The sequence below is a fragment of the Benincasa hispida genome, chromosome 2, assembly GCF_027475165.1.
Source record: "Benincasa hispida cultivar pf3 chromosome 2, pf3_genome.v1.1, whole genome shotgun sequence".
NCBI lineage: Eukaryota > Viridiplantae > Streptophyta > Magnoliopsida > Cucurbitales > Cucurbitaceae > Benincasa > Benincasa hispida.
This window is the reverse complement of record NC_143479.1, coordinates 55,069,444-55,092,380: the sequence shown is the minus strand read 5'-3', so window position 1 is coordinate 55,092,380 and position 22,937 is coordinate 55,069,444. Positions and strand designations below refer to the sequence as shown.

The 22,937-nt window shown below is 33.0% G+C and overlaps 2 protein-coding genes across 3 annotated transcripts in view; one reads left to right on the top strand and one right to left on the bottom strand.

Moving 5' to 3' along the window:
- DEK1 (calpain-type cysteine protease family) overlaps nt 1–11,532 on the top strand; it is a 32,272-nt gene extending 20,740 nt beyond the window's left edge. The window contains exons 14-32 of one of the 2 annotated variants that reach the window (XM_039023206.2): nt 109–220; nt 305–470; nt 601–671; nt 784–875; nt 997–1,159; nt 1,257–1,328; nt 1,679–2,056; nt 2,277–2,392; nt 2,460–2,757; nt 5,178–5,497; nt 5,763–6,114; nt 6,205–6,525; nt 6,609–6,713; nt 6,892–7,020; nt 8,217–8,597; nt 8,692–8,829; nt 9,063–9,299; nt 9,422–9,872; nt 11,020–11,532. In XM_039023206.2, the coding sequence (XP_038879134.1) occupies nt 109–220; nt 305–470; nt 601–671; nt 784–875; nt 997–1,159; nt 1,257–1,328; nt 1,679–2,056; nt 2,277–2,392; nt 2,460–2,757; nt 5,178–5,497; nt 5,763–6,114; nt 6,205–6,525; nt 6,609–6,713; nt 6,892–7,020; nt 8,217–8,597; nt 8,692–8,829; nt 9,063–9,299; nt 9,422–9,727 (3,757 nt within the window). In that variant the 3' untranslated portion in view covers nt 9,728–9,872; nt 11,020–11,532. Of the gene's footprint in view, nt 1–108; nt 221–304; nt 471–600; nt 672–783; nt 876–996; nt 1,160–1,256; nt 1,329–1,678; nt 2,057–2,276; nt 2,393–2,459; nt 2,758–5,177; nt 5,498–5,762; nt 6,115–6,204; nt 6,526–6,608; nt 6,714–6,891; nt 7,021–7,170; nt 7,373–8,216; nt 8,598–8,691; nt 8,830–9,062; nt 9,300–9,421; nt 9,873–11,019 lie in introns of those variants that run through there. The other variant, XM_039023207.2, reaches the window with a different exon arrangement.
- A 3,584-nt stretch (nt 11,533–15,116) lies between these two features.
- Nucleotides 15,117–17,687, bottom strand: LOC120071537 (uncharacterized). The gene is made up of 6 exons (XM_039023865.2): nt 17,363–17,687; nt 17,066–17,126; nt 16,737–16,967; nt 15,952–16,222; nt 15,733–15,810; nt 15,117–15,407 (listed from the first exon to the last, which is right to left on the bottom strand). Exons 3-6 carry the CDS (start codon nt 16,961–16,963, stop codon nt 15,357–15,359), a joined length of 627 nt encoding a protein of 208 aa, XP_038879793.2. The 5' UTR covers nt 16,964–16,967; nt 17,066–17,126; nt 17,363–17,687; the 3' UTR covers nt 15,117–15,356.
- Between the last annotated feature and the right edge of the window lie 5,250 nt (nt 17,688–22,937).

The following is a 22,937-nucleotide window of genomic DNA, read 5'->3' as shown; positions in this document are numbered from 1 at the left end:
CAGTGTGGATGGAATGGCTGAACTTTGCAGCTAGTTACGTTACTGGCCAACTTTAGTTTTAACATTAAGGAGAGAGATGATTGTTACCATTTGAGTATGTGTTCTCAGGAAAGATGATGGCTGGAGGCTTTCCCGAGGTGTTTATGCATTTCTTTGTATTGGGCTTCTCCTGCTACTTGGTGCTATATCAGCTGTTATAGTTGTAATCAAACCTTGGACGGTAAGAGAAGACTTGTAATACCTCTATTTTTGTATGCTTCGACCATCTTCATTTCACTCATGGCACCTTATTTCCAATAAACAGATTGGGGCAGCATTTCTTCTGGTGCTTCTTATGATTGTACTAGCAATTGGCTCTGTCCACCATTGGGCTTCAAACAACTTTTATTTGACGAGGACCCAAATGTTTCTTGTTTGTTTCCTTGCTTTTCTTTTGGCTTTGGCGGCATTCCTCGTTGGATGGTTTGAAGGTGAGATAAGGAATTGTCGATCTTATTTTTTGTTCTTGTGTTTATTTCTCTTCGATTATGAAAAGTCATGAATTTGGTTACAAAGTAAAAATTCTCCACTCTAATAATGCCTTTCTTTTTCATCCTTCAGGCAAACCGTTTGTGGGAGCTTCTGTTGGCTATTTCTTATTCTTATTTCTTCTGGCTGGAAGAGCATTAACTGTGGGTCTTGACCTTCTTTAACGTGTTTTGCTAATCATTTTTTATTTTGTCAGTTGTTAACTAGTAGAATATTATTACTTGTAATCACCTTTTTTACCCCCATACTTTGCAGGTTTTACTCTCACCACCAATTGTAGTTTACTCTCCAAGAGTTCTTCCTGTATATGTTTATGATGCTCACGCAGATTGTGGGAAGAATGTCAGGTTTGTTTAGCTCTCTGATTCTTTTTGATTCATTGGCAAATGTCTGTAACTTTCTTCATGATATTGTGTATGGGGCTGTATTAGAAAAACCATCTGATATTTGCTAATTTATTCTTCATAGTGCTGCGTTTCTTGTGCTTTATGGGATAGCATTAGCAACTGAAGGCTGGGGTGTTGTTGCAAGTTTGCTTATTTATCCACCATTTGCTGGAGCCGCTGTATCAGCAATTACTCTTGTTGTATCCTTTGGTTTTGCTGTCTCTCGTCCTTGTTTAACTCTCAAGGTATGAACTATCCATTGTGAAGGCCTCTGTAAAAGAACTGGGTCTTTAATTTGTACTCACTATTTAATACATTATCAATGCCTTCAAATATATGTAGATGATGCAAGATGCTGTTCACTTTCTCAGCAAGGAAACTATTATTCAAGCAATTTCTCGGTCTGCCACCAAGGTGTGTTTGACTACAATACATATTAAAATTACCTTATGTGATGTACATACTACTAGATGCATTTTCATCACCTTCTGTTTAACTGTATTCATAAGGATTCTTGACTGCAGCTCGACCTTTTATGTAGTCAAATTCTTTTTCTGATGCTCTGTTATGATATGTGGATCATATAATCTCTTATTCACCCAAAAGGTTACTTGTTAGAATGTACATTCATGCTCCTAGTGCATGTTTTACTGGGTGCCTTCATTTATTCGCCACTGCAACTTTTATTTTTTTAGTTTAGATCTATTTCTATTATGAAATGCTGTCCCTGCATCTAATAGGACTAATACATGTTTACTATCCAGACTAGAAATGCTTTATCTGGAACATATTCAGCTCCACAGAGGTCTGCTAGTTCTGCAGCTCTTCTAGTTGGTGATCCTACCGTCATGCGAGATAGAGCAGGAAATTTTGTGCTTCCAAGGGCAGATGTTATGAAACTTAGAGATCGCTTGAGAAACGAGGAGTTAGTTGCGGGATCATTCTTCTGCAGACTGAGATACAGGAGGCCATTTTTTCATGAGACAACTAATGATGTTGATCACAGAAGGCAAATGTGTGCTCATGCTCGTATTTTGGCCTTGGAAGAGGCAATTGATACAGAATGGGTATACATGTGGGACAAATTTGGTGGCTATTTACTGCTTTTGCTTGGTTTGACCGCCAAAGCTGAGCGAGTTCAAGTATGTCCTGTGCTTTTTGCATATTATTGATGAAATATACCTTCACTTCTGTTAACTGGTAGATGGAAACGCTTCTTGTCTGGCAGTTGGAAACTGACAGATATATAATATTGACTTATTTTAATAAATATTATAATAAGAGCCGTTTTATTGATAAGTTTTAAATTGTTTCAATTATATTTAGCACTTCTGTAATGATTTGGTTGATTATTTTTTGTAGGATGAGGTTCGTTTAAGACTTTTTCTTGATAGCATAGGCTTTTCAGACCTGAGTGCTAAGAAAATAAAAAAGTGGATGCCTGAGGACCGTAGACAGTTTGAAATCATTCAGGAGAGGTAAATAACTTTGTTTTTATTCTTTAAGAAATATGGAGGATCTCTAATTTTCTTGTATACATTGTAGTTATATAAGGGAAAAAGAAATGGAAGAAGAAATCCTAATGCAAAGACGTGAGGAGGAGGGAAGAGGTAAAGAAAGAAGAAAGGCTTTACTGGAGAAAGAAGAGCGTAAGTGGAAGGAAATAGAAGCTTCTCTAATGTCCTCTATTCCAAATGCTGGTGGTAGAGAAGCTGCTGCCATGGCTGCAGCTGTGCGTGCCGTTGGAGGTGATTCTGTTCTTGAGGATTCTTTTGCTCGAGAAAGAGTGTCAAGCATTGCTCGTAGGATTCGAGTAGCCCAGTTAGCTCGCCGTGCACTTCAGGTTGAGTATTTTACTCTTTCTGATGAAATAAGGAATATGGCCTTTTTCTTGGGCTGGGCAGTTTAATATTACCATTCTATGCTTAGCTAAAATCCTTTTTTGGGTGGTGGGGGGTTCAAACTACTGTAGATATTTTTTAAACAAGAAACAACTTCTCATTGATGTAGTGAAAAGGAATAAAATTTTAAAAGAATACGAACTCCCAAAAGGAGAGAAAAAATACAAACAACAAATACATCCACATAGAGATAAACTTACAAACAACTACGACCGAGATGCCTCCTTCGAATACTGAGAAACAAAGGCTACTACAAAGCTACAAAAAAACCCAAAAAACGACCACTAACCAAACAAAAGATGTCAAAGAGCAAACTGAAAACTCATCGATGATGCACGGACTAAAAAATTGATGAAAGAAGCTATTGAAGAACCAACTCCAAGAATCTTGAAAAGAAACTCTCGCCTAACACTCTAATACCTTCCAACAGGAAAACGAAATAGAGCCCAACAGGTGATATTAAACTGCCATCACTTAAATCTTCCAAAAACAACAAACAAAAAGTTAGGCACCCTCTATAAAGCAACCACTTTTAAAGTACTCCCACGTTCTCTGATGTTCGAAACAAAAAATCCAACTCTTATTGAAATTCTAACTGCCAAAACTCCTTAGATTTTTACAAGAGGGGATAAAGGGTGAATTTCTTTGAATTGTATTTCACAAACCTTAATTGAAGATGAAAACTTTTGAAGGAACAGAGCTCGTAGTATAACTGGCGATAATAGTCGAGATAGTCTAATTATCTTGGACATCATCCTTAAATAATGCCTCAAAAGCATCAACGGAGTCCACAAGATAAGGATACTCAAAACACTTTTTCTTCAAAAAAAATGCTTCAGGCTCTATACTAAGTAATTTCAGAATCTTCATCAGAATCAAAAGTGTGAATACACGTAGAAGGGATGGACATATTCCGTAAGCAGAGAAGAGCTGATAATAACTTTAATTAACATTAGATCCGATCCGAAAAGAGAAATAACTAACTGACTAAGGGAGTAATTTGAACAAAGCCTTAATACGAGTCATTTTCTCGTGGCAATATCTCCTGATTGGAAAATGTCATCAATCTTACATAAGATTCTTCGAAAATATCAGCATCAAAATCTGAGTTTTTGTGAACTAGATAGGGTTTAGAGTTTAGGGTTACTGTAGATTAGCCAAAATATATGTTTTTAAGTCAAAATTCTCTGGCAAGTTGATTTTTCAATCAAAATATTCTGAATAAGTGATCAAATAGTTATTTTAATGGCTGCTTTCAGAATGAGATGTGACCCTTCTGAGCACAACTTGATAAAATGCCTCTATCTAGCCTAACAGGCTAAAGCTTCATGCTTTGCTTATTCCATTGCATCACTGCAATTCCTTGGCTATTTTTGTGGAATGCATTATTAAGATTTCTGTCTTCTCTTTTCTGTGGTTTGATGACCATCCTAGGTTTGACTTATTCAAACCCACATGATTAGTAATTGACACCCAAGTTCCCTCTTTGAAATCGTAATGCTTCAATCTAAGAAGCACGGACACTTTCGTTTGGCTAGCGTATCCGTGTCCGACTCTCCCACACTTATTGGACACGTATCGGACACTTATTAGTGCAACAAATGTATTGGACATGCATAGAACACTTGTTGAGTAGACTAAAAAGACACACATATGACAATAATAATAACTTTTGAGTGTGAAATACGTCATCCCATTTACTTTGAATTTTCTTTTGGTATAAAAATGATATATATTTTAATAAACATGTTCTTACCATATTGTGTCAAACTTTTAAAACATGGCATGTCGCCGTGTCCATATTGTGTTGTATACGTGTCTTTTATCTGTATTTGTGCTTCTTAGGCTTCAACAAAGATTCCCATGGCTAGACGTCTCTCTATGCTCTGTATTTTGTGCAAAATGATGCTAACTCAAAGGCCCCCTTTTCAGCTTGTGCCCCTTCACCCTTGGCTAAAATCTTTTGGGATTTTGTTCTGAAGGCTTTTGGTTGGCACACTACCATTTCATGTGACATTTGGGATTTCCTCTTATCCTGCTTATTGGGCATCCCTTCAAGTAGGGGAAAAGAATTCTTTGGCTAAACATCATTTGGACTTTTATGTGGTCCATTTGGTTAGGAAGGAATTCTTGTATCTTTTATCTGTTCTATCATCGATCTATCTCTGTCTTGGCATAAATAGACTTTCCCCTTTTGTAATTATAGTTTATCATCTCTTTGCCCATTGGATTAGTTTCTTGTAAGCCTCAAGATAAGAATATCAATGAAATGAATGGTTTCCAATCAACAAAAAAGAAAAAAAAGGAAAAGGAAAATAATAATAATGTAATATTTACCCTTCGTTTTCATTGTACTCTACAGACAGGAATCCATGATGCTGTCTGCGTTCTTGATGATGAGCCAATAGGATGTGGCAAGCACTGTGGTCAGATTGAGGCTAGTTTATGTCAAAGTCGAAAAATCAGCGTTTCAATTGCTGCATTGATTCAGCCAGAGTCTGGTCCTGTTTGTCTGTTTGGCACGGAGTATCAAAAGAAGGTTTGCTGGGAATTTCTGGTGGCTGGTTCCGAACAAGGCATTGAAGCTGGGCAAGTTGGTCTCAGATTGATTACTAAAGGTGATAGACAATCTACTGTCACAAAGGAGTGGAGCATAAGTGCAACCAGTATTGCTGATGGAAGGTCTGTGTCGATTATTTTGAGTACTAAACTAAGCAGCTTCTCCCTCTTGCTTCTGCTTTGTTTCATTTTGCGTGAGATTGCTTTCTTTGGTGTTGCTGATGTAAGGCATTTGTTATTTGTTTTGCGAACCGGACCGAGCAACCCTTCCTCTCTCTTTCCTTGTACTTAAAAGTTTCATGCTTTCAACCCCCTTCTTCTGGCTGTTTTGGAGAATAATCTTTTGGTACAGCAGAAGTTTATTTAATATTTTAACTTTTATTTGCAGGTGGCATATTGTAACTATGACCATTGATGCTGATTTGGGAGAAGCAACCTGCTACTTAGATGGTGGGTTTGACGGCTACCAGACTGGGTTGCCATTAAATGTGGGCGATAACATTTGGGAGCAAGGGACAGAAATTTGGGTTGGTGTTAGACCCCCCACAGATGTTGACATATTTGGAAGATCAGATAGTGAAGGAGCTGAGTCCAAGATGCACATTATGGACGTGTTTCTCTGGGGAAGGAGCTTAACTGAAGATGAAATTGCTGCTCTCCATGCAGCTATTAGCTCCACAGACTTTAATATGATTGATTTCGCAGAAGATAACTGGGAGTGGGCGGATTCACCATCTAGAGTATGTTCTGTTTCCCTATTAAGATATGAGAGGCAAGCTACATTCTAGTTGAACCTATTGACTAATGGATACCTTATTTGTTTTCCTCAGGTTGATGAGTGGGATAGTGATCCTGCAGATGTGGATCTGTATGATAGGGATGATGTGGATTGGGATGGACAGTATTCGAGTGGAAGGAAACGAAGATTGGAGCGTGATGGAGTAGTAGTTGATGTGGATTCTTTCACAAGGAAGTTTAGAAGGCCTCGTATGGAAACATGTGAGGAAATCAACCAACGGATGCTTTCAGTAGAATTGGCTGTTAAAGAAGCCCTTTCTGCAAGAGGAGAAATGCATTTTACTGATGAGGAGTTTCCTCCAAATGATGAGTCTTTGTATGTAGATCCAAAGAATCCACCTTCTAAACTACAGGTACTTTTTCTGACTGGTCATCTGATTATTGAGGCTCTTAATTAGTGTCATATTTTCTTCATAAAATGTTTGTTCTCACGTAGGTTGTTTCCGAGTGGATGAGGCCTGTGGAGTTAATAAAGGAGGCCAGAATAGAATCTCAGCCTTGCTTATTTTCTGAGGCTGCTAATCCATCTGATGTTTGTCAGGTTTGTCTCTGAGAAACCACTAAAATATTTGTCCATTTGGTTTGTCCTTGCAAAAGGAATGATCATATTTGTCTTTTGAATTTACCAATATCAAGCATTTAATCTTCCATTTTTGGCTCTGATCTTACTGAACTTTAATGTTTAACAAGTAACATGTCTATGTGATAAAATAAAACAGGGACGACTGGGTGATTGTTGGTTCCTAAGTGCTGTTGCGGTGTTAACCGAGGCTTCCAAAATTTGTGAAGTGATTATTACTCCACGTTATAATGATGAAGGGATCTATACAGTTCGCTTCTGTATTCAGGTGAGCTTTTGACAATTATCATTTGGTGCTCATGCATTAGCGCGGTGTTGATGAAATAATATGTTATTATACAAGCTAGGTTTCAGCATTGTTGGTGTAAAATTCTTCTGTTGTTTCTAATTTATTCACGTTCCTAATCTTTATTGCTAGGTTACTTCTATGTGGTGGGAGAAAGAGCCTTTCTGTTTGTTTTCAGCGTAGGATCTAGTCTTAAAAAAACCAATTGGGAAAGGTCCTCAATGTCTTGGATGAATTGTAACTCTTCTAAGCTCTTTAGATTTGGTATTTAGCAAGGTGTCTGCGACCCTTCTCCTCCTTAAATTTTAAAGAGAAGAATAATTACCACAAAAAGGGGAGGAAAGTTTCTTACTCTGTCTTTGCTCAAAAGGGGAAGAAACCATTGACACCTGATGCTTCACAATCTTTGTATGGTTAAGGGCGGTCCTTTCTTTAAAACAGAGTTTGGGCTCTTAATCTGCTTCCCCAAAAAGGTTGAAAACTGGTTATTTGAGGGTTTGATGGGACTTTTAGGGGAAAAAGAAAAAGCTACTTTATGGTTGACTTGCGATGTGCGAAGGAGCAAAATCTTAGAATCTTTGATGATAGGAGTTTTGAAGATTGCCTATAGCATTCAACACATGGTTTCTTGGTCGACAGAATTTTGGTGCAAGGCTTTTGGTGTTTTAGTTCTTCTATTTGTGGAGGAGTTCTCTACCCACCTTGAGCTGTATTCCTAATTGGTGATATGAATACACATATCACCAAATTATTCGTAAGGGACAAATAATTACTAAAATCTTTACTGAGCCTGCACCAAGAAGCTGTAACGAAGAAAACATTGCCTATAAAACATTACAAATTTTTTTATGTTATTTCTTTCTAACCATGTGCACCAAATAAAACTTGTAATTGTAACTGTGTTGAGCCGACTTTTGCCTTGTCTTTGAACGGATGATAAAGGATAGTAGAGAAGAGATCGTCAGCCACTTTGTAGTTGAAGATAAAAGACCAATCAGAAAAGGATTCAAGAATTGTTTTTGATCCAATCTGTACATCTTCCTGTATTGAATAACAGTATCAGTTTACTAATACGTATTCTAACTCGTAATTAAGTCTCCGTTGCTCATTTTTCTAATTTCTGTTTAGATGTATTGTGATTAATATTTTGATTAGTGTATATTATTCTCTCTTTCTAGAGTGAGTGGGTCCCTGTGGTTGTTGATGATTGGATCCCATGTGAATCACCGGGGAAACCTGCATTTGCTACGAGTAGGAAAGGTAATGAGCTCTGGGTGTCCATACTGGAGAAGGCATATGCTAAGTTACATGGGTCTTACGAGGCATTGGAGGGCGGTCTAGTTCAGGATGCACTTGTAGATCTTACTGGAGGTGCTGGTGAGGAGATCGACATGAGGAGCGCCCAGGCCCAGATTGATTTAGCTAGTGGTAGGCTATGGTCTCAATTGTTGCGCTTTAAACAAGAGGGATTTTTACTTGGTGCTGGCAGTCCATCAGGTTCAGATGTGCACATATCCTCTAGCGGCATTGTGCAAGGACATGCCTATTCGTTGCTACAGGTAAGTTGTTTCTACCTGTGAATCTGATAGGTTTGTACAATTTTCTGATAGAATGTCACAATGAACAATGTCCAACATTTTCCTGAATTTTCAGGTAAGAGAGGTTGATGGCCACAAGCTTATTCAGATACGAAATCCATGGGCCAATGAAGTTGAGTGGAATGGCCCTTGGGCTGATACTTCACCCGAATGGACTGATAGGATGAAGCACAAGCTAAAGCATATTCCGCAGGTCTGTCCTTACACTGACTGCCAGTTTGCTGTTAGATGAAAGGACGTACAATGAAAAATGGATGTTAAAATCTAAGTGTGTGATCTCAACATAGTAATCGTATGAGACTTGAAATCATAAAAACTAAAGCACGAATCAAATGTGTGATTTCTGATTCTCAACATTGTAATCATATGAGACAATGAACTAAAGCACGGCATAATTGCTTTTTATGTTTTGTATGTGTTTTGCAGTCAAAAGATGGAATATTCTGGATGTCATGGCAAGATTTTCAGATACACTTTCGATCAATATATGTTTGTCGAATCTATCCTCCAGAGATGCGCTATTCCGTGCATGGCCAGTGGAGAGGTTATAGTGCTGGTGGCTGTCAAGATTATGATACATGGCATCAAAATCCACAATTTCGATTGAGGGCTTCTGGGCCAGATGCATCATATCCTGTACATGTATTCATAACCTTAACCCAGGTATTTCTTTACTTGATTTTTCTTTCTGAAACGGAAACAATAATTTCATTGAAATCTTCGTTACTTGAATTTGAGAATAACTTCTCGGGACATTATTGACTCAAAGAATTATACATTTTAAGGGGGTGAGCTTCTCGAGGACCGCTGCTGGTTTCAGGAACTATCAATCAAGTCATGATTCAATGATGTTCTACATTGGAATGAGAATCTTGAAAACCCGTGGACGTCGAGCAGCTTACAATATTTACCTGCATGAATCTGTTGGGGGCACAGACTATGTCAATTCCCGTGAAATATCATGCGAGATGGTTCTGGAACCTGATCCGAAAGGCTACACAATTGTGCCTACAACGATACACCCAGGCGAAGAAGCGCCATTTGTCCTCTCTGTCTTCACTAAAGCGTCTATAACCTTGGATGTTTTATAGCACATGTGATCATCTCTTCAGCTGATTTTATCATACAAGGCGAGATGCCTTTGTGCATCCACCAACATTTCGAGTAGCTTGGGCTGGCGGTCTGTTTTCTGCTTCATGGGTTTCATTGACCTATCAATCATGAGAGAATCGCCTGGTAAACTTTTCTTTCCTAAGTTCTATATTCCTTCACCTTTCGTCTATCTTGGTCACTTTGTCTGGTTTTCAATAAGTTAGTGCCGTTTCATTTGCCCTATGGAGGTTACTTTGGCCTCTGAAAGGAAAGAAATTTGAAGGGATACCCTGTTACTTAGTTCCCTAGCAGGGGAAATTGTTGAAGAACGCTCCCTTGTGATGAAGACACTTGTTGCAAGAGAGCAGACTTCAGGGCAAATGAGCTGACTACACCTTCTGTTAGCTGTTAAGGTAGGAAAAGGCTGCTGAGAGGATTTGTCACACGTGGGGCTAATGAGTTTTAAGGTGTTTTTAGACATTATAAATCAAGGATTATATTTCAAGGAAACTGGTGCCACCCCACCTCTACTTTATGACACACTTCATGTTACACCCTAAAGGCATGATCATGGCAACAATGGTGCTTGCCATGGTCAGTGCACATAGCTAAAGGTGGCCTTGACTTTTCCTCTTGAAGTGGTGAGGTGTAAGTTTCAAGGTATGATAAGATGTAAGCCTCAAATTCAATAAAAAAAAACATTTTACAAATCCTAAGTTGATATGACCAAGGTCTGCTAAACGTGATGATAGTCATATAAAAGTGTGAAGAAATTCACGTCCATAATTTTCACTTGAAGTAGTCATAGTTCAAATTCTCACAACTCTAACCTTTATATTTTTGAAGGAAGAAAATACTATTATTTATCTCACCATTAGACGAGATGTTGAGGTTTTAAACCTCAGTGTGTTTTCACAAAGGCGTAAGCCTCTTATAGGAGAGAAGTATGCCTCTTATGGTTCAACGTAAGTCTTGAGGTTAAAAGTCAAGTCTTGCCTTGAGGCAAGCCTCAAGCTCTGCTTAAAACATTGCCCCTCCCTCACCTTCGCCCTAGGCTTTTCTTTTGTTTTTTCATTTTTTTTAAAATTTTTTTATTGCTTTCCACTTTAGTTAGTAATACAAGCCACTTTTTATTCTGAAGTATTATTTGGGTTACTATATTTTATGCTTTAACAGCACAGCATTTACAAGTATGCACTATATACTCATTCTTCATGAATGATTACCCGCTGATGACAATATCATTACTCTCATAAGATGGTTGAAACTAATCCGAGTCTATTCTTCTCAGGTTGCAATGTTATATATATCCTCAGCCTCTAAAGGGGCAAGCCCTTTTGGGTCAGCAATTTGGTAGATACAAGCAGCTGCAGTTGCAAGTCCGACATGAGCTCAAAACATTAGACATAATATCCCGAACGAGCCTTACGCCTTTTTCTGATTTTACATGGGGAAGAAGATGCTAAAGCAAGGGTGCCTAATAGATTCTTTTCAGTATTCAAAGAGTAGTACATCAGGTACTTTTGTCAATCATGTATATAGGTAGATTTTGTATTTAACTATAGGCATTGTAATGTAAATTTCTTTCTTTATGATTTTTCCCCTTTTTTGGGTGGAGGGGCTAAAGTAATAGGAAACAAAAATTAGCAGAGCTAGTCAGTTTGGGCACTATAGAGAAAGCAATGTAGCTGGGGAATGCTTATGTTTCTAGCTGCAGTTTTGGAAGCTTTAACTGTCGATCGAGTTCAATTGTACAAAAATGCATTTTTTTTTAATCTCAATATAATCTTTTGTTTTATACTCAGTCTCTCGTATTGTAGACGTCCATGATTCGATTTCAATTTAGTTAAAAATTCATGGTTGATATTTGTAAAGTTGTCCATATAATGTATGAGCCTTTTGGGAGAAATGTCTATTTGTGTTCAAGACGAATACAGGTGAGCTTAGCTCAACCGTAATTGGCTTACCTTCTTTCCTTAATGTTGAAGGTTCGATCTTCATCCCATAGTTGTACTTGAAAAAAAAAAATGATAAAGAAAGTCTTAGAATGTGAAAATCTAATAGTTGGACAATTGAGGCTTCACCAATTTAACAAGAATGAGAAGGATTTCAACCCTTCTGAGGTTGACCTTGAGAGCACTTTTGATTTGCAAAGAGAAATTTGTTATTTCAGCAAAATATCTTAATATCTTAAGCATTTTTCTTTTAGTATCATTATGAGAATTGGTCATTTTGATTATTCTATTACTATTATGTCATCATTATTTTTCCTAACCAATGTTTGCTCAAAGTAAACTAGCATGATTGGTTTTTTTGAAAGAACTATGACTAAATTGAAACATATCTAAAATTTTAAGTTAATAATTTTATGAGTTGGTCTAATAGTGTAGCTTTCTGAACTTTTCATAGGTTTTACACTTTTGTGGTCAAAAGATGTATTGTCCACAAGATTGAAAATTGTGAACGGATGACCTAAACTTTATTGTCAAATGAGATTTGACTGGCTTTTTAAAAGTAAGTTCTAATCTTTTGCTTGGGCAAACAAACTTTTCTTTTTCCTGATTTTTTTTTTTTTTTTTTTTTTTTTTTTTGTATTTTTCCCTTTTGATGTCGTTCTCTCTCGTTTTTTCCTCTCGTGCTTGTGCTCTAGCTCTCTGCTCTCATTCTCTCTCCATGCATGTCGGTGCCTCGTTTTCACAGGTTGCCACCACACCATCTGAAGTCACCCTTGGGGTGAAGAGCGGGGAGGAAGAAAAAAAATTAAAAAAGATTATTAAAAAGGCTTTAGAAAGATTTATAAAATTGACCTATTTCATAAACAATATTTTACAAATGTCATAAACTTTAGTTATATTTCATAACTAAATTTTCGGATTTTTTTGAACAATTTTAACATGCACACTCTCTTATTAAATATTAGTATTACTTTACAACTTAAATATTTAAAGTAATTCAAACGTTAGTAATAATTATTTGGAGATATTTTTTTTAAAAAAAAATAATTCTAATATATTTCATAATTAATTGTATATCCTCATTTAATGATTTGTTTTATTTTATTCATTAACGAATATAGCATATATCCCTTAAATTTAGGAAAATGTATTGTTTTATAATATATTCTCCCTCATATTGAATTTTTGTATTATTTTATAATTAAATTATTTAAAAAAAAAATTAAAACGAATTTAGTATTTATTAAATTTCCTTGATTTTAGGAGTTTTTTCTTTGGGAGGATATTTTTTTCCAATTAGTTTCAAAATTTCACAAATTTTTCTAGATTACATATTTTGGATTTTGACTTAAAATTCAAAATCCCAAATTTCAATAAATTGTATTTATTGCAGAATTATTGTTACAAATATTCATTTTTATCTGTGTTTCATTTCTTATGTATACATATGAGATTTATTTCAAATATATACAATGTTATTTAAAAAAGATACAAGGTTTATTCCAAATATATTTAGAACTAGTATAAATTTAAGGTTCTTATATAACATATATTACATATTTTAATTTCTAGTCTCATTTCTATTAAAATATATATTCCACATATTTTGTCATACGTATAGATTTGAAATTGAGATATATATTTCACACACATATCATATATATACATATATATTATATTAAAATAGATGACATCCTCAGATTATTTGAAAATAAACTCATGTATTTGAAATTGAAAACTAAATGTACAAATAAACCCCATGTATTCTATGTACTATAGCCCATGTGACTTTCAAGTTCGAGGTTATTGATGATTGTCTAATTGAATCCTAGGATAGCGAGTGAAACCATTTGGCTGGTGACGCAGGTGAGGATCCAACGACCGTTGTTTGATTCGGTTAAGGAGGACGATGGAGCCGTTGTCGTATGATTCGGTTAAGGAGGAACAATGGAGTCATTGCCGTTGGAATCCATGTTGGAGAGGAGAGAATGGAGTTGGTCGTCGGAGGGTTTGATGCCGAAGAAGCGGAGGAGGGCGCCGAGGTCAAGCAGCGTGAGGCTGACATCAAAGTTCATGTTGAAACGCCTAAAAATGTTGTGATTGGAATTGAAGTCATGAATTGGTTGTTTCAGACGATTTGACAAGATCTGCAAGGAGGAGTTTGCCAAGGTTAGGGGATTTGGAAAATGGAGAGACGAGGATTTCTTCAAAGATTTGTTTTTAAAAATAAAGCTTCTGGAAAAAGAACCATTTAATGCCTGTGAATATGATATGTTTTTTTTTTTTTTTTTTTTCATATGTATCTTTTCTTATTTCTATTTTTTCTTATTATTATTTTTCAAAATGTCTAAAATTCGTGGAAGGTGATTTAGACATTTGAGTTAGAAAGAAAAACTACGGAATTTCAAATAATTTTATAATTGGACCTATTTAATTAAATTATATGTGTAGAAAGAACAAAACTTTATATTGAAAAAGCGAAACCAAATCTCACTTACGCCCAAATTTTTTAGTTCAAATTTTAAGAACCTTTAGATACCTTGAAAAATTTAGGTACGAGAGATCTTAGCATGGTCATATACCACTAGTTTAAAGATTCAAAGTTCAAATCTTTACGCATGTTAGATCTCTCATAAAAGTATAGATTATTAGACACAAATTTGAAGGGTTAAAATCATAACGTAAAATAAAATTTGTAAAAAAAAAATTAAAGTTAAATTATAGAAAATTCTCCTATTCTGTCAAAAGTATCCTTGAACATATATTCACTTGAATATTTTTTTTAAAAAAATACTCTTATCTTTAGTTTTGAATAAAAATGGTTGGTATTTTACTTCAAAAATACCCTTAAATTTTAAATTTTTTTAGTAATGCCCCTAAACTTTCAAAATTAAAAAATATCCTTATCCATAGTATGTAGACCGAAACCGATAATACCTTGTTTTGAAAATATCCTTACTTTTAAAAGTTGCATTAATACTCTTAACCTTTCATGATTAATCTTCTTAACTAATCACAATAAATAGAGTAATTTAAATTGCAAAAGAGATTTAAAAAAAAAGTCTTTCATCACTACAAATTTGATACTTTTGAAAATTCAGGAATATTTTCAAGAACCTTCTTCGCCAAATTTTAAATGTTGATTTTTTCGAAGTCAAGCGTGATATTCTTGAAACCTAGTATATTTAACCACTAATACCTAATTTTTCTCTATTAAGGTTTAGTAACAAAGTATAACAATGAAGTCAAGAGTGGTTAATATTTAAACCTATGAACTACAGTCACACCCTTTCTTAAATAAAATAAAATGGTTGTGGGGTAAGCCATTACTCAAAAGTTAGAAGCAACCCATAACTTGAAAAGGAAGAAAGCTAAAATTACAAACATCAGAATCCAAACAATAAAGAGGGGGGAAAAAAAAGTAAAGAAATCATTTCTACCAATTTAAATTTACTCATTTAGCCAATTAGTAATCAAATAGCACTAGAAAGAAACCAGGTGACTTATATATTACATCATCATCTCAATTCTGAAAATTTCCCAATCAATTTCAACCAACCAAAAAAAAAAAAAAAATCCAAAGTCTACTCTCCCTTCCTCCAAAATATGGCTATCAAACAAGAGGTTATTTCTATCCCATGTGTACCCCTATTTCTGTCTCTTATTGATTCAGTCATTCTGACTCACTATCCATACTTCTCATGGCCTTCAATCCTCTGGGTCTCTGCATATTCCAATAACATTCTCAAGTTATTATTAGAAAGAGAAACACACAAAAAAGGGTAGGGATGGATTGATAATACTTTGTCAGCTTCCAGATTCACAAAATCTTTAATATAACATTTTTAAGTGAATGTTTTACACTAAAGTCATGTTTATTGGAAATCAATCAATCATCCTAATGTGAAAAGTGGGTGAAAAGTGGGGCTCATTCAAATACGTTTCTAGAAAACTAGTTATTAATTACGGTTAATTACGGTTGCAGGAATTTTGATTGCAGAGCAGTAAAGATGGCCTAATAGCTTATACATGGAGTTGTGTTATTTTACCTTTTTTGATGTCTTCTTTTCCCTCACCTCATACCTTTCTTGGCACAAATCTGATAGCCATGAACCTGGCATCACCAGCTGCATCCACACACAAGCGAAAGGAGTTAGCTGATTTTTCAAACGAACTGAAAGGAGACCGAAAGGATTCCTCGGTCTGACCCGGGATTGCTTTCTTTTCCTCCTTGGCTCTATCAAACATGATTCGTAGCAAACACTTACAACTAAGCTTTTCTGTAACAACTTGGCTCTTTTCTTAGGCCTTTGAGGAAGTTTACAACCTTTCATGGCCATGAAATCTTCTTCCTTCTCTTTGCTAGACAGAGAAATATAGAGCCTTGGCCAGACAAACCCTTTTCGGTCGTTTCCTGTAGGGTGATCCATTGAGGCCTTTTCATCAACGCCCATCGAACCCCTTGTTGTATAGTATCGATCTTCCTTTTCTGGTGATGTTATGGTTGTTCTTTGATTGTTAGTTGGTGCAACAATGCTCCTGTGACCAAACAGAATATCATGTCAACATTAGCACCAATAATAGCCTACATGATTCTGTAAATCCCAAGGTTATAAGTGAAAGGAGTGAAAATAAAGAATGCTTAAGATACACATAAGGATCTATCTAACAACATACAACCAATAACAAACTCTTCTTCTTTTTAGCGATCTTTGACTGTTTGGGCCAGTTTACAGACACTCCTAATCTCACGAGACAACTCGCCTGACCCTACAACATTAAAGGAAACCCATAGGATAGTAGAAATAACAAACTCTCTTCTAACCATCAACATTTCAAATCAGAATTGTAGCATTCAAATACAAAGATACTTCATCAAGTTTTCTAAAAAGGGGTGGAAAATGATATAGTTTTAAGCTGTTCAAGACCTTAAATATGATTTTCTTTTAGCATTCGAAAACCTAAAACTTGGTGGATTAAAGAAAAACAAACGAAGAAAAGGAAAAATGGAGTATGTTTTCTTTCTAATTGATTCAGGAATCTGGTTTCTTACTTGTTAAGGCGATGAGTTTGATGAGTAGATGAAGCTTTCTCAGCTGAAACAACACGGCGATCCCCTTTAGAAGAAACTTTCTTCTTCCCTAAACAATCGGGTTTATTAGTAATTCTTTGTGGTTCCTTAACTTTCATATATCTCATCCTCTTCCTGTTCCCCCACTGCAATAGAAAATCTGTTTCACCAGATTTATTGCTTTTCTGACCTATTTCTTCCTTTTCCATATCTCTGCAACAAAAATCACATCCACTCATTTGCTCTTTTGTACAAAGAAACACTCCAAAATCAATAAAACCCCACAAAAAATATAGCACTACAAAACTAACCTCAAGATCCAAGCCCCAAAAATCAATGGATCATAAACACAATTTCCCTCTAATAATAACCCTGCATTCAATGAATTAACAATCATTAACCAAACACATGATTTACCAGGCAAAGCTGCAACAAAATCAACTACTCTTTCTTCCATAAGTTGAAAAGAAACAAAGGAAAAGTGAGAAGTAAACAAAACTCCCTCAACCCATTACCGGATTCAGAATCAGAGTTTCCCCCATTCTTCATTTTCCCCCAAAATTTAAACGAAAACCCACAAAAGAAAAAGAAGGAAAAAACACAATTACCTCTACCAAAACTTCTTATCAATCGCTATTCATCATCAACATCACAGTTGCAATGGAAGAAGAATCCAGGTAGCAAAAGAACCGATGAACCACCAGAGAGAAAAATGGAAATGGCAAAACAATCTTCCAAAGAAGAAGAAGAGAAAAATGGCTAGAATGGAAGAAGAGACATTAAAGATTAATGGGTCACAGTTGGTTTTAACCATTCAAAGGAAACAGAGGAAGAAAAATCGGCCGCTCTTCAGTTCAGTTGCAGAGAAGCTCTCTTTTCTTTGTTCTCTCTTTGTTTGTTTCTGTGTTTTCAGTTTTTCACCCTACTCTCCTTTTTTTCTTTTTAAAATTTTTATTTTAAAAATTATTCCCCTTATTTTTTTAGATTTAAAAATGGAAAGGAAAATCGTGGAATTTTTTTGACCGTTGGATTGAAATGGACGGTGAAATCAAGCTCGGGTCGACCCGATTGAAATTTTCAAGTGCACGTGACATCGGGTTGATGAATTCAAACAAAATCTGTTCAATGAAATTTTGCGTACATTGCACTAATCACATGAGTTGCAATCTGCTGTGGCTCATATATACCATTTTTTTTTACTTTTTTAATTTTTGACACGTCATCATTTTAACCCTAAATGTTTACTTTGATTGTTGCCACGTCATCCATTTTTCTAATTTTCATTGCCATCATTTATGCTACCATTTGTCTTGGTAATAGTAGAAATATAATCTTTTCAAAACAAAAAAAAAATGTAGTAATATAATTTTGGATTAAAAATATTTCATATTTATTCTACTTTTTGGTACTCGGATTTTTAAAAGGACCATTTTGACCACATTTAATCGTTTTTTAATTTTAATTTTATTTTTTTTTAATTAAGTTGGTAAACATTAGAACTTAGAGTTAGGGTGTGTTTGATTTAATTTGTTGAGTATTTAATTTTTAAGTCATTTTTAACAAAATTGACGTGTTTGATAATTACTTTCAATGTATATTTTTAACCGTTTTGATCAAAAGAATTTAAATAAAAATGATTTTTTTGAAAAACTTTTTGTTTCTAATCATTCCAAACAAGTCCTTATCTTGCATTATTAACTACTTTTTTACATTGATTTAAAAATAAATTTTGTAAAGCTCCATCTAGTTATTATTATTTTTTTTTGTTTATTGATTTTTTCAAAATTAAACATATAAACACTTCTTTCACCTCTGAATTTTTTGTTTTTTTTTATCTACTTTCTACTCACAGTTTTAGAAACCAAACCAAGTTGTATGAACTAAAAAGAAGAAGTTTTTAATAATTTGTTTTTTTTTTTCTTAAAATTTGGCTAAGAGTTCAACTCTTTTATCCGAAAAATATGAAAAACCATTGTAAGAAATTGAGAGAAATAGACTTAATTTTTTTTTAAAAAAAAAAAAAATAGATGGTTACCGAACGGGACCATACAAAATAGTTTATAAGAACTTGATTTTGGGCTCGACTTGATTGACTTGAGAAAAAAAAATATTTTTCAAAAAACTCATTTTTATTTAAACACTTATAATAAAAACTGATTAAGATACATTTGAAAAGTTATTTTGAGTTGCCAAATACTTTAATTTCTTCTAAAATGATATTTAAACTTAAGTACCTAACATTATTGTTTAGAAGACCTTAAAATGTTTTGCATCTAATTATAGAATTTAACAAGGTAAATTTTTAATTCTATTTTTTAAAAGAAAAACATAGTATAAGAATAGAGAATTTTCTTTAATTACACATATTGTCAATATTACTTCTTCAATTAATAAATACAAATCAAATGATTTTTTTATTATATTTTTTGTTAAAAGAAAAACAAATTTGATAAATTAATAAAGAACACCAATGACAATATATTCTATTTGTGTTTTCAAAGGGATGTTATTATGAACATAAAATGTTAGTAATGTTATTTGTCACGTTTTGCTTGTTTTTAACCCATTACTTAATTAGCAAATATGGTCTTAATTCTTAGATTTGATTGGAGGCTAACTTTATATAAAAAGAGCAGAGATTTACTATTTTGTTTGACATATTAGTATTATTACTATTTTTTTTTTTTTTTTGTTAAAAGTATAAAAAAAGATCATCAATGCGTAGAGAGAGCGATAAGATGAAGATAGTATTAGAAGCGTCTAAAATCTATTCAAACATATCGGTTAAAGAAAGTTACAAACATTCTACTGAATCAGTTGAATTTATTGAGGTTATCACTTTTTTCAAGAGGATATTTCTAAAGCTCTTAAAGTTTGATATCTTTTCTCTCCGAGCTCAAAAAGACTTTATCAACATTTGGAATTACTCGTGACAATAAAACCGAGATATAACGAATGAAATTCAAACTTTTGATTTTTCTTTTTCCTTCATGACCTGTTGTGTTGTGGATCAGTCCATGACTCTCTCTTTATCAACTGGAAATGTAAGTGAGAGTTGCTTGGGCATTGGATTTTAGTGATTTAGGTTGAAGATGGGTGGTTTCTTCTCTCTCTCTTTCATATTTCTTTAACATTGTTTCTTTTGTGTTCATTCTTATATATATTGTTTTACTCACCCAAAAATATTTATTCGAGTATTGACGTTTTTAGAGCGTAACCTAATTAAGGTTTAATTTAGGATTTCGATAGCTCTTAAAATAATTATTGACGGTTGTACTTGTGGAACAATCAACCATAAAATAAAGTGAAAAGATGTTTGATAGATTTAGTTTTTTTAATTAGAAAAAAATAGTTACAGTGGTTGGTAAATTAATACGAAATTTGTTTTTTTTTAAAAAAAAATTAATGCTTAAATGGTGTTATTTAGTTATAGGGATCAATGTACAATTATTATTTCAATTATTTCAAAATTGATATTATATTTTTTTTATAATTTATTATCAAATAATTATTTTTAAATTTACATGATTTAAATTACATCGACCTAAATTATTTGAATTTTTTTAAGAAAAATAATCTATGCTATCTAAAAGGGACTATGGGGGAGAAACATTTGATTTCTTCTTTTGTCCCTTTAGTAGATGATTATAAGGGTATATTAAGTAATTTCATGTTTAAAATCATTAAATGAATTATGTTGCCCCAATTTTTAGCATCACACATAAAAGAAAAAAATTCTATTTTTCCTCCTATTTTTTAACATCAAACGTAAATGATATTAAATATTTTTAAAAAAATTCGTTTAATTTTAACGTGAATATTATTATTCATTTTAAGAAAAAGGTTTCAATTTTGAATTTTTCAAGATTTGATTTAGGATCAAATCAGTTTTTTCTATAAATTCAATCTTTACACTCCAAATTTTCATCGATTATCTCTCTCTTTTTCTTTTTTCTCCTTTTCTATCTTGTTTATTACTTTCTTTGTTTTCTTTCTACTAGGTCTTTAACTCCTACTCCAACTATTATTCCATAATTGGTGAGGTGTTTTTTTCTTCTATAATATATTTCTTTTATATGGTAAAATAATTGAATATTAAATATTGATCAGCTTTACAATTAAAAGGGAATCTCAATCCTCCACCACATTTTATTCTTTCTTTCCTTTTTATGAATACATTTTTATAATGGAGTGTGATCAAATTAAATTTGATTAATTATATAATCGAGTTTTGATTTTAGATTTAGACTAGACTGAATAACAAATTGTGAATTTTTCAAATAGAAGAAATTAAGGTGTTAATCAAATCATCCAATAAAAAAAGTAATATCTCTTTGAAATAAAGTTTAAAATTAAGAACACGCCTTGCAAATAAGTTTTTAAGGTTTATGTCTAAGAAAAGAAATAATATTAAAAACAAAAATAAACAACATTTTAGCTCAAAATAAAGTTTGAAATCAGAAGAAAATCACATTGTCCAAATCTAAATAAATTTTTTTACTACACGAATTATCACGAAACAAAAACATTAATCAAATAAAAAAAAAACAACCAAATCATCCCATTTCAAATAAATAAACAAATAAATATTTTGTAGGGGGAAAATTATGTACGTGTGTGTTTTTTTTTTGTTTTTTTTTTAATTTAGAGAGGATTATCATGCCGTTAAAAAAAACAATGATATTTTGGTTAAATTGAAAGTTTGAAATTAACAAATTAATAAAATCATCCAAATTGAAATAAATAAATAAATAATTTTCAACTAAGAGATGATTGTCAATAATTTTAATAAAAAAATGGAAAAAATATATTCGTTTAGTTTAAATTAGGCAGATATCTAAATCAAAATAAAGAAATATTTTTAAAAAAAAAAAAACTAAAAGAGGGTCATCACATAAATTTGAATATATATATTTTGAATTTAAATTAAAATTTGAAATTAATCAAATTATTCAAATAAAAAAATATATATATCTTTAACTAAGTGACAATTATCACAAAATTTTAAAATACTTAATTTTATTAAAAAAATTAATTAACCAATATATCTTTTATTACATATTTTTCTTAAATTATTCAATTATTTATTTTATTCTTATAAAACATATGTGTTGCACGTAGTATTCAACTAGTTGTTATAAAAGATCGAATCAATCATGAAATTTCATAGAGAATAAATGTGAAAAAAAATATAAATACAAAAGAATAATTTAAAACTTGTAAACTACATTTTTTAAGAAAGTTGAATCTAAAAGTTGATATCTTTCTATGATGCTTGATAAATAGAATTAAGTTAATTTTTTTTCCTTAAAATACTATTTTGGTTATAAATTTGTTGAATATTAGTATATGTACTTTAATTGTCTAATTTTAGTTCCTACTTTTAATAAATTTTAAATTTAATCTACACTAAAAAATTTTTTTTTTCATGTATTAGTGTGTTTCTCAAAGCGGATCACCTCGTCTTCTTGTTATCCAAAAGTCCTCTGTTAGGGTACTTAAGTAACCCCATGGAAAGCATCTCTTCTTAGCTTCTATTACCTGACCGAACCGGGTCCCCTGTCGCTGACAATTGAGTGTGGCGTTGAAATTGTTCGTTTGGAAATCTCCCGAAAAGCTTCGAACCTTTTGGTATGTATTGCCCCCTAACTAACATAGTATCTATTTAAATACGCTCGGATGACCCCTTGTGCATCTTTTCTTCTTTTAGACAAGTCTAGTAGCCTATTATAAATTTTAAAAACGTATTTACAATTTTTTTTAGTAGAATATAAACTTCAATTAAAACCTTGTATGTATATTGATTATCTTAAAAAAAGAAAGATGGATGAACCATGTTTTAGGTAAACCCTTTTTCTTTTCCCCCTTTTCTTCCACCTTTATTTTAGATGGATTATTTCTTTAGGGGTTCTAGTGAGTTTCAATAGCAAAAAAGAGGGGAAATATTGGTGATGAAAATGTGAATGATTAGCAAAAATGCCACATTTTATAGCATTTCAATTTTTGGGCATTTTTTAAATTTCTATTAAAAAAATCATAAAAATTTGGTAAGGTAATTATTTTAATTAAATGACAAAACTACTAAAAATATTTTTAAATATAGCAAAATATCATTGTTTATCCGTAATAGGCATTGATATATATCTATTGGTCTATATTTTATTTGAAATAAGTGATAAATAG

Excerpts from the sequence above, each read along its gene's own strand:
- LOC120071537 (XM_039023865.2), bottom strand. The coding sequence starts at position 16,963 with ATGGAAAAGGAAGAAATAGGTCAGAAAAGCAATAAATCTGGTGAAACA. Across the intron at positions 15,811-15,951 it reads TGTTACAGAAAAGCTTAGTT|CTGGTGATGCCAGGTTCATG; the intron begins GTAAGTGTTTGC and ends GTGTGGATGCAG. Across the intron at positions 15,408-15,732 it reads AAAAGAAGACATCAAAAAAG|AGACCCAGAGGATTGAAGGC; the intron begins GTAAAATAACAC and ends TGGAATATGCAG.